Below are 10,939 nucleotides of genomic sequence, written 5' to 3' on the forward strand. Positions count from 1 at the left end.
GCTGAACAAACACTCCTTAAGATCAATTTTAACAATTTGTTATCGAAATTTTGAAAAAACTAGTTTGACTGTTACTTAACTGTCACATCGTACTTTCAAAATATAAATTACGGCTAAGATATTTAAATTTGAACAACAACAGTTCAATATAATTTTTACCAAACAATAATACCCGGTCCGGAATGGGTGGCACCGGAGTAGAAGGCCTGAGCAAGGAGCGGTCCTAAAGGATGACGATTGGGTAGGAATGAACTGAATCCCACATCGGAAATGGAGAGAGAGTGACTGGGGCTTATTAGTAAGATGTGAATCTAATACATGTAGACGCGTTTTAAAACCGTGAGGCCCAATGTGTTTGAATTGGGTCAGAGCGGACAATATTTTACATGGTATTGGATAAGGGTGTTACAATTAATTAAACAGCTAATGACAAACAGCTTACTGCAACTACAAATAGCTAACAGCAACCGCAACAACTATTAACTGAACCAAACAGACTCTTACTTGTAAACGTTAAGTTAAATTTAAACTATTTTATACGTTAAACCAAATTTATAATTCACCGAAATCATTAGGATCAAATTTAACCCTTATCCCAAAAAATATTATTATTACTACATCTTTTATTTAATATTACTATTTATATTTAATTAAAAAAATTATATATAATTTTTTTTATATTTATTTTTTAATTTTTTATTATTAATTCTCTCCTCCCTTAAAAGGGAGGAGAGTTGGGCAGTGGCTTAGGAATCCTACGGATTCCTACGACATTAAATGAGGGACTCTGCTGTGGCAGAGTCCTTTTCATTTTGTTGCCATTACGGTGCTTGATGCATCGTAATGGTACTTGTTTTTTTTAACCAGGGTTTAAAACAGCCTTTTGGGAAGAATTCTTTTTTAATTAATACCTTTTTAAATAATTATTCTTTTAAATAACCCCAAAATGAGGTTTAGTCCAAAAAAAATATAAACATTTGATTCTCAGAGATTTGAAGAGTGATTAATACATATCATCTCTAATAATACTCTTTATATTCACTTTTTTATTATTTTATAATTAAAATTAGAGTAAATAATTTATAAGTCCCCTAATTTTTACCTAATACTGTTTAGTCCATCTATTTTGAAAAACACATTTTGAGGTCCCTATCTTTTGCCAATATTAACCATGTAGTCCTTTTATCTATTTTTTTAGATTTTTAACCGAACATATCTTAGCTTTAGGACAGCCACACAGTACAATACAAGTTGACCATGTTACTCTGTTATTTTATATATGTCTATTTATGCTAAATATAACGGTTATAAGTCTAAAAAAACTAGACAAAAGGACCAAAGGGTTAATATTGACAAACGCTAGGGACCTTATAATGTGTTTTTCAAAACATGGGGACTAAACATTGTGTTAGGTAAAAAGTAAGGGACTAATAAATTATTAACCCTTAAAATTATTAAGTATTGTTATATTTACTAATAGTGAGACGAGAGAGACAACTCAATAATAAATTGTTAATAGAAAAATGAAATAAAGAGGGGATTAGGAGGAGAGAGAGACTCTTCAACAATAGAGAGAATGAGGAGACCAAATTTTAGTATTTATTTTTTAATTATTTTAAAATGATTATTTTATTTTATCATGAATGAAATTATTATTAAAAAAACTCTACAACTCTAGTTTATTGTCTTACTTGAATCAAACAATATCATTATCTTTTTGTAACCGAAACAAATAGACAAGAGTCATTTCATTCATTTCTCATTGTTTCTCTCTCGATTCCATTCTGTTACCCCTACGCGAACCAACCGTCTCATTAATGATATGATGAGTCATTAAAAGACCGTTAGAGTTGTTTTAAACTATGTCTCCTCAAATTTTAACTTAACAGCCTAACAAAGAGTCTAGTAAAGATGTTCTAAGAGCCTATATTTCTTTTCTATTATTGAGGAGCCTCTTCTCCATCATAATCTCTTTATTTGATTAATAATTGATTATTGATGAGTATCTCTCCTTTCACTATTGGTAAATATAACAATCATTTTATGATAAAAATAAATAAATAAAAAGCAAGCATGTTGGAGATAACATTTATTTTAATATATGATTATGAGGCCTTTAAAAATGCTATAATCAACTAACTATTAATATAATCCATTAACTCTAAAATCCATTTGGAAAACACGACTTTAGTATTTGAAGAAGGTATATGTAACATCTTGACCCAATATCATATAGATACTGCCCGCTTTGGTCTACATCCAACACATTGGGCCTAACGGCTTTAAAACGCATCTGCAGGTATTGGATTCACATCTTACCAATAAGCCCCAATCACTCCCTCTCCATTTCGAATGTGGAATTCAGTTCATTCCTGCCCCATCGCCATCCCTTAGGGCCGCTTCTTACTCAAGCCTTCTACCCCGGCACCACCCACTCCGGACCGAATCGTTACAGGTCCACCAGCTTCCGCCTGGTTCGTCCCCAAACAACACATCGTACATGGAGAGTCGACTCTGATACCAATTGTAACACCTTGACCCAATACCATGTAGATACAGTCCGCTTTGGCCCAAATCCAACACCTTGGGCCTCACGGTTTTAAAAAGAGTTTACATGTTTTGGATTCACAACTTACTAATAAGCCCCAATCACCTCTCCATTTTACGATGCGGGATTCAGTTCATTCTTGCCTCATCGTCATCCCTTAGGGTTGCTCCTTACTCAGACCTTCTACCCCGGCACCACCCACTCTGGACCGGGTCGTTACAGGCCCACCAGCTTCCGCCTAGTTCATCCCCGAACCACACATTGTACGTGGAGAGCCAGTTCTGATACCAATTGTAATACTTTGACCCGATACCATGTAGATACTGTCCGTTTTGGCCAAATCCAACACCTTGGACCTCACGACTTTAAAACGCGTTTGCATGTATTGGATTCACATCTTACTAATAAGCCCCAATCACTCCCTTTTCATTTTTTTATGTGGGATTCAGTTCATTCATATCCCTATCGCCATCCCTCAAGGCCGCTCCTTGCTCAGGCTTTCAACCCGGCGCCACCCAATTGTAACACCCTGATCCAATATCATGTAGATATTGTCCGCTTTGGTCAAATCCGACACCTTGGACCTCACGACTTTAAAACACGTCTTCATGTATTGGATTCACACCTTACTAATAAGCCCAATCACCCCTCTCTATTTTCAATGTGGGATTCAGTTCATTCCTGCCCCCATTGCCATCCCTTAGGACCGTTCCTTGCTCAGACATTCTACCCCAACGCCACCCACTCCGGACCGGGTCGGTTCAAGCCCATCAGCTTTCACCTGGTTCGTCCCCGAATCACACATCGTATGTGGAGAGTCAGCTCTCATACCAATTGTAACATCCTACCTAATACCATGTAGATATTGTCCGCTCTGGTCCAAATCCAACACCTTGGGCCTCACGACTTTAAAACGCGTATGCATGTATTGGATTCTCATATTACTAATAAGCCCAAGTCACTCTCTTTCCCTTTTCGATGTGGGATTCAGTTCATTCCTGCCCACATCGCCATTCCTTAGTGCCGCTCCTTGCTTAGACCTTCTACCTCGGTGCCATCCATTCCAGACGAGTCATTACAGGCCCACCAGTTTCTGCATGGTTCGTTCCGGAACGACACATCGTACGTGGAGAGTCGGCTCTGATACAAATTGTAACACCCTAACCCAATACCATGTAGATACTGTCCTCTTTAGTCCAAATCCAATATCTTGGGCCTCACGGTTTTAAAACGCGTTTGTATATATTGGATTCACACTCTACTAATAAGCCCCAATCACTCCCTCTCCATTTTCGATGTGAGATTCAGTTCATTCCTGCCCCCATCATTATCCTTTAGGACTGCTCCTTATTAAGGTCTTCTACTCCGACGCCACCCACTCCGGACCGGATCGTTACAGTATAAATTAAATATTTTAGAATATTTTAATGTTTTTAAAAAATAGCATGTTTCCGTATTTATGTAAAAACAAATTTATATGAAGTTTTTATATAAAACATATGTCCATTTATTTACATTTGGATACATGTATTATAATCCACTTTAATAAAAAAATAATACAACCTCTTATAATATGTATATGAATCATCTTCTAATAATTTTCGGAATATATATTAATATATGTCCAAAATAAAGATGGAGTTCGGGCCTGAACAAATTCAAGTAGTTGAAGCCCATTACTTTCCTAAAAAAAGCCAACACACTGAATACGAGAACCAAATACTTCAATTTTCCATGACTTGTTTTTGAAGGCCGAAAAGGCTTCCGAGTTAGACAACTCAGCGAGTCGACTGAAACCATGTAAAGCCTAATTCATCCTCCATCGCCACTATGCATTCTCTACCAATCCAGGCGCACATGATTTTGATGTCAATTTCAACTTAAAACCACGAAAACACATTCAACTTGAGGGTACGCAACTCCTCTCCTTCTCCTGTCTTCATCTTTGTAATTAACTCTGTCATTATGTATAATACTTACTTTAGCTCAGCTGTATTAACACTTCGAACTAAAGGGAGTCTTTCGTTTTCCTTCAATGACTACTCTAACTTATTAAGTGAAAGATTTGACAAGAATCTATCATCTTCACAATGTTGCTCATGTTGTAATTGCTGTTCTTCTTGTTCACCATCATTTCCTACACAAAGGGTGCCAATAAATCCCAATTTGTTTTATGGGCTAAGACAGTCTACTCTTATTCAATGGTCTCCCTGTAAAAGGCTGATCTTTGGTGGAAGGGACCCCTATTCTTACCGGGTCCCGAATTGTGGCCCGGATCATGGTTGTTTTGATGTTTCTTGCTCGTTTGAAGAGAATAGTAGTGGTAGGGAAAGAATTGAAAGGAGAAGGAAGGGTAGGATTGGGCGCATAAATTTGCGTGGAAGGCAATGTTTAAGTAGTGCTGATGATGCGGAGGCTGTGATTAGCTTTTTGAGTGAAGAAGTGAGTGAGGAGTATTTAGGTGATAGAGATCGAAATGGGAGGAGATTCAGAAAGAGAGTGGAAATGGAGAAGAGAAGCAATTACACTGGTGAGAAGAAGAATGACAGGTTGAGTCAATTTGAGTCAGTTAAGTCAAAGTACGAAAGGAATAGAAGAAAGGAAGAGCTGGAAGAGCATAGAAGGAGGGAAGAGGGGAAAGAATTTAGAAGGAAGGAACAGTGGAAAGAGTATGCAAGTAAAGAAGATAAGGATGACAAGGAAGAAAGGAGAACTGTTTCAAGAGGTGAAAATCACAGGGAAAGGAAGCCAAGTTCAAGTTATTCATCTTGTTACTCGCTTTCTTCCGTGGGGGATTTTGGGAATGATAAGGAAACACAAGATGAAAATGTTGGTTTACTGGAAGCATCATCAAGCGGATATAACAGCGGATATAACAGGGACTCATGGAGCATAGAGGATAACATCGAGGAGGAAGTGGAAGACTTTGAAAGGCAAGGGGATATGGAGCAGGGGAAGTTTTTAGAGAAGAAAACTAGTACCAGAAGGACTAGTGCTGACTGGGAGTTGAGAAAGAGAACTGAGAAGAAACTTACTGAGATTGAAGAAACACAATCTCAAAAGGAATCTTCAAGATTGCACTCCAGAACAGCAAGGACCAGTGAAAGTGATAAAGGGAAAGTGTCCGGTTCTTATGAACAAATTGGTGACGAGCATGGGAAATTAACTATGACAGCCAATGTCGAGAAAGGAAGAACAAATAAATATATTCGGAAGACTGACCAAGAAGTGACAGATATTAACGCAAAAAGAAGTTCCCTGTACCAAGGTCAGTTCATTGGTAGAGAAGGAGACTTGAAAGTTGATGCAGATTTGGTTGAGGAAAAAAGAGGTAGATATAATGAAACAGTTGATGTAATCAGTGGAATCGGAAATAGAAGAAATAACCTACAGCAGAGTCGATTGACGGAAATAGGAAATGTTGTTAAAAAAGATACTAAATTGCAGAGTCTATCTGAGTCAAGAATGAAAATCCGGGAAGAAGATGTGGCTCTGAGATCTGGTTCGGAGGCAAGTGAGAGAAGACAGCAAGCATTTAAGCAAATAACTGAACAAATTGAGTCGAGAAGTGCCTCACAACGTCTCTCTGAAACATCAAAAATAAATAACAGTAGTAGCAGAAAGACATCTATTTTACAATCTGAGACTGGAATTAAGAACCGGGAAGGAAGTGCGCCTTTTGTTTCTCATTCAGTTAAAGAAAGAAAAGAGCAAAGGTCTCAGGCAGATCAAAAAGATAGTCAGAGAATTCAATCTGGAAAGGGTTCCCTTGATGTCACCAGTATAGCAGTGAATGTCACCAATGTGTCAGTAATGCATGCTACTGATATAGAAAGAGTTAATTATACTCAAGTAACTTCAGACAGAATGACTGATCAAGGAAGTGAATGTGTGCCAGCTGCGAATCCCATTCAAGAAGCAAGAGAAAGAGAGACTCAAAATAACGAAAGCACAACTGGTGTTAAGTTAAGAGATGAGGCCCTCAAGGCTACTGAAGTATCATATTTCCAAGAACAAAACTCACAATTGGCGTCCAGTTCTCATGCATATCTGGATATGGTTTCCCAAGCACAATCGCAACAGATAAATGTGGAGGGGGGTTACAGAAGCTCACAACCAACAATGATGCCCCCATCTCCTCAAATGGTAGATCGAGGTCCGTTTCATGTTGATCCTGTTAGTGGGATAGCAACCCAAGAAGTTCTTGGACAAGCTTCTGAAAGCAGCTACAGTGCTATCCCCACATATTCAGAACGAACGACTCTTACTTCACGACAGGAACCATATGGAAGAGGTAGTAGGGAGGAGATACAAGGGGAAGCTTTGAATTTTGCGTCTCAGGATGATGCTATAGTTTCAGCTCAGCGTCTAGAGGAGTCATCCAAGAAGTTTGTTGGGGAATTCATTGATATGGCAAGGAATGAAGCTTTGACCTCTGAACTACCTGAAGGTGAGAATGACAAGAGAACGAAAGCAAGTCATTCTGGTTCAGAGGTCTCACAGCTGAAGGAGTTGGATTCAAGGAGATCGTCTGGTGTTTCAGGTGCAAAGGGTCCTTCTGATGAAATGTGGGATGTGACAGACCCATCCGCTCAGGAACCTCCAAAGACAGAAGCACCAGAGGACAGTGCAACAACTAAGAATACTGTTATTAGGAGGAGTGGGAAGTCGCTTTGGGGTTTCATTTCGGATGTAGTTCGATTGCGTTGGGGTTCACATGTTGAAACTCCCAAGTCAGCTAAAAGATCTGGTGGAAAGAGTTCATCAAATGATTCTGTTAGCAGTGAGACATGGTTTTCTGGGCGTGATGCTGAAGAAACCAGTGATAAGAATGTAGAAAAGGAAAAAAGCATGTCAAAAGAAGCCACCTCTTCTCATCATCAGCAGCCAATGCAGGCTTCTATTCAAGGTCAGGAAGAAGCGGCTGACACGCTTTGTTCAAAAAGCATAATAAGACAACTTGAACCAAATGCATCATCTCCTTCAACTACATACATAAGTGGTTCGACATCGAAAGGCATTTCCTCCCCTGCTGAAGAAGAAAACCTTGTCTGGGGACAAGATAGAAAGAGTTTTGAAGGAACACAGAGCCTAGATGGAAAGAGTTCTTATGTTTCCACTCCTAGCAGTGATGCAGGAAAATCATCAGTTTTACCATTGCCATCTAGTGGCATGAGCACTCTTGTCGTAGAAGAGTTTTATGGTAGGGATAGAACTGATGTGTCTGTTGGTGGTGCGATGGAGATGAGGGAGCAACCTCTTATTGCAAAGTCAACTGAAGCATCGGGTTCTGAAGGGAAGGATGGAGAGTTGAAACAAAGGAGACTCCAGCGGAACAAACAAGTTGTAAAGGACAAATTTGATGAATGGGAAGAAGCATATGTACGTGAAAGTGAGCAACGAAAAATTGATGAGATGTTTATGAGAGAAGCACTGGTAGAAGCCAAAAAGGCTGCTGATACTTGGGAAGTACCTGTTGGGGCTGTTCTGGTGCAACATGGGAAAGTTATTGCTCGTGGCTACAACCTGTGAGTTCTTATGTGCTTGTGAATGTTTTGCATGGAACTTGCTATGTATGCGTGTCTTTGTGGCTTTTTATTTGAATATCTGTGTTTCAGAGTGGAGGCATTACGGGATTCCACTGCCCATGCTGAGATGATCTGTATACGGGAGGCTTCTAACCAACTCAGGTCCTGGAGGCTTGCGGTAATTTCTTAATAATACTCTCTGTATTTAGTCCTCCTTCTCCAACCTTGTATAAGTCAACTTGAGGCTTCAAATTGTCTAATGGTCAGAGGCCATGCGGTGTCCCCTGCCCATTTGGGCTCATAGCATTTTTAGAATTGCATGAAGTTATCTGAATCCCTAGGCTTATGCATAGTTTGTCTTTCCTTTTTTGACCATGACTTCAAAAAGAATTCTGATTAGCAATCTGTAAATGTACAAAATCATAAACGTATGTCATTATCTCTGAATTTGTAAATCTTAAATTATAATTATTTGAATAGAATGTAGAGAATCAGGACAGTTGTTGAATCTCTTTGAAGATTATATTCTTGCTAGACTGATTGAGAAAGTGGAATCCATATACCTGACGAACTACTTGAGCTATTACTTCATTATTTTTGTTTCAGAATATAGAGAATAATCTGTCAGATATAAAGGGTGTAAATGGTCTGGTTTTAGGGAAGTTCTAAAGAATTTTGAAACCAAACTTATAATGATGAGTTGAGCCAAACTGGTAGTTCTTTATTTGTTTTTTTCAGTTTTAAATGTCTAATACAGTTTGCACTGAATAACTTTCTTTCACCCCTAATCAAATGTATGCCTTCCCTCCATGGAAAACTGTTTGCATATTGTGGGGATTTATGCTGAGTTAGGGACATTACCGTTTATATCCAATGTCAGAGTAAGAAATGCTATTTCAATGTGTTAATTGTCAGGAAAGTACACTTTATGTAACACTTGAACCGTGTGCTATGTGTGCGGGAGCTATACTTCAATCAAGAATTGATACTCTTGTATGGGGAGCCCCCAATAAGCTTCTTGGAGCTGATGGAAGCTGGATTAGGTAAGGAACTTTTTATTATTCTTCTTCCCAAGTTGATATAAAATTCTTTCTTTTTCGTGTTTTCAAAAATCTATGAATACATTTGAGAAGGTATAATCGGGGTATGATGGTTCCAAAATAAAGGGTCTCGCTGGTCTTATTTTTGTGCTAAGACTGTTAGTTGAAGTTGCCAGATTTTTAATTTGGATGGCTGAAGCAGGAACATAAGAAAATTTTCTTGCTTGAAGGTTCCTTCAATTCTAATATCGAATGTATGATGAAAATTTTGCAGGCTTTTTCCTAATAGTGAAGGAGGAAATGAGTCAGAAGTGAGAGATAAACCAGCTGCTCCACTGCATCCTTTCCATCCAAAAATGACAATCCGAAGAGGGATAATGGAATCGGAATGTGCGGATGTAATGCAACAATTTTTCCAGCTTAGGAGAAGGAAAAAGGTGAAGAACGAAGATACACCACCCCAACCATCTCTTCCTATTGCAACTCATCAATCGAAATTCCTGCGAAAGATGCACGACATTTTTCATGCCTTTTTGTGTATGTAACGACACCGAACGACATCAATTTTCCATCAATTTAATATAATTCTGTCGATTAAAACAACAACGGTTTTCTTATTTGATTAAATATTGCATTAGCAGTAGCAGTAGCAGATGATGTATTATGAATTTATGACCATTAACTGTTTTGTTTCTGGCATCAATAAAGAGCTAAAAAACATTGAGTTCCCTAAACCGGGATAGGACTAAAATAAGTTGTGCATTTTTGTTTTCTCGTTTGGTTAAGAATCTTGCAATTATTGCGTGAGATATACTTTTACCATTAACTGAATGCTAAAATGGGAAAACAATTATGAATGGCAATGTCTTGAAGAAGCAGGATATTGTTAAGAAAGAGAATAAGAGCAGAAAATGGATCCTTTGCTGAGCTTGTTTTTCTGAGTGTGACAGCTTACCAGTGTTTTAGGTTGTGTTAGGATCAATATCGTGGTCAATCAATAGTAGGTGCAATTTCCCATATTTACTACAAGTTATTTAACCTTTTACACTAAACAAAAAAAAAAAGCTCAAAATACATCTCATCTTATCGTGAAAGTTCTTGCCACTGAAAATCAATTTCTTTTTCTGAATAGAAACCACACTTGTAATAAAACACCATTTAAACAGAATATGCTGACCTATAATAACCAGCTTACATTTCTCTCTTCTCCATCCTCAGATATGGTTCACTTTCATCTTTTCAAGACCATTATTTAGATAGTTTTAGTGTTTAATTATACTTGTTAATAAGTGATATAAATGTGACAGTGGCATCAAATTTTTAAATGTTCAATTATTAGATAGTTCGAAACTTGTTTTGAATTTTGAGCAGAAATTGACTTGCATCCTATATAATTTCCTTAAATTGACATATTAGTCTAGTTACCATGACTATTAGCCTCTTGAATTGGCTCAAAATGATACACAGTTTAATTTATCCAAATCTCTTCTTGCTTTGTCACATTAACTTAGGAGGTTAATGAAACATTTTAAACAAGTTCGTTACACTCTCAAAGTACAAGAAGCTCCTGATGTGTTAAACCACCAAAGAAATGTGTATAAAAAGAAATTGAAATGATAATTTTCTGAATAGTAGACATTAACTCCATAATGCATGTCTGTCTCAAGTGATTTAAGCATGAAAGATGGTGTTGTTATCAGTTGTCAATAACCAAAGTCCTTAGAAAAACGAAGGTCAACAATGATATCTTCATAATAGACAACATACCAATGCTGTTGAGTTGAGACCCAAAGAAGCCAATTTAGTTCCTTCATAGTTTATAA

General features: G+C 37.7%; 1 protein-coding gene across 1 annotated transcript; it reads left to right on the forward strand.

The window, feature by feature from the left end:
* Positions 1–4,281: 4,281 nt before the first annotated feature.
* LOC136234330 (tRNA(adenine(34)) deaminase, chloroplastic) lies at positions 4,282–9,784 on the forward strand. The gene is made up of 4 exons (XM_066024108.1): positions 4,282–8,076; positions 8,167–8,254; positions 8,992–9,119; positions 9,391–9,784. Exons 1-4 carry the CDS (start codon positions 4,514–4,516, stop codon positions 9,659–9,661), a joined length of 4,050 nt encoding a protein of 1,349 aa, XP_065880180.1. The 5' UTR covers positions 4,282–4,513; the 3' UTR covers positions 9,662–9,784.
* Positions 9,785–10,939: the final 1,155 nt, after the last annotated feature.

Source organism: Euphorbia lathyris, chromosome 1 (genome assembly GCF_963576675.1).
Source record: "Euphorbia lathyris chromosome 1, ddEupLath1.1, whole genome shotgun sequence".
Taxonomy (NCBI): domain Eukaryota; kingdom Viridiplantae; phylum Streptophyta; class Magnoliopsida; order Malpighiales; family Euphorbiaceae; genus Euphorbia; species Euphorbia lathyris.

Excerpts from the sequence above, each read along its gene's own strand:
- LOC136234330 (XM_066024108.1), top strand. The coding sequence starts at position 4,514 with ATGTATAATACTTACTTTAGCTCAGCTGTATTAACACTTCGAACTAAA. Across the intron at positions 8,077-8,166 it reads ATTGCTCGTGGCTACAACCT|AGTGGAGGCATTACGGGATT; the intron begins GTGAGTTCTTAT and ends TCTGTGTTTCAG. Across the intron at positions 9,120-9,390 it reads GCTGATGGAAGCTGGATTAG|GCTTTTTCCTAATAGTGAAG; the intron begins GTAAGGAACTTT and ends AAAATTTTGCAG.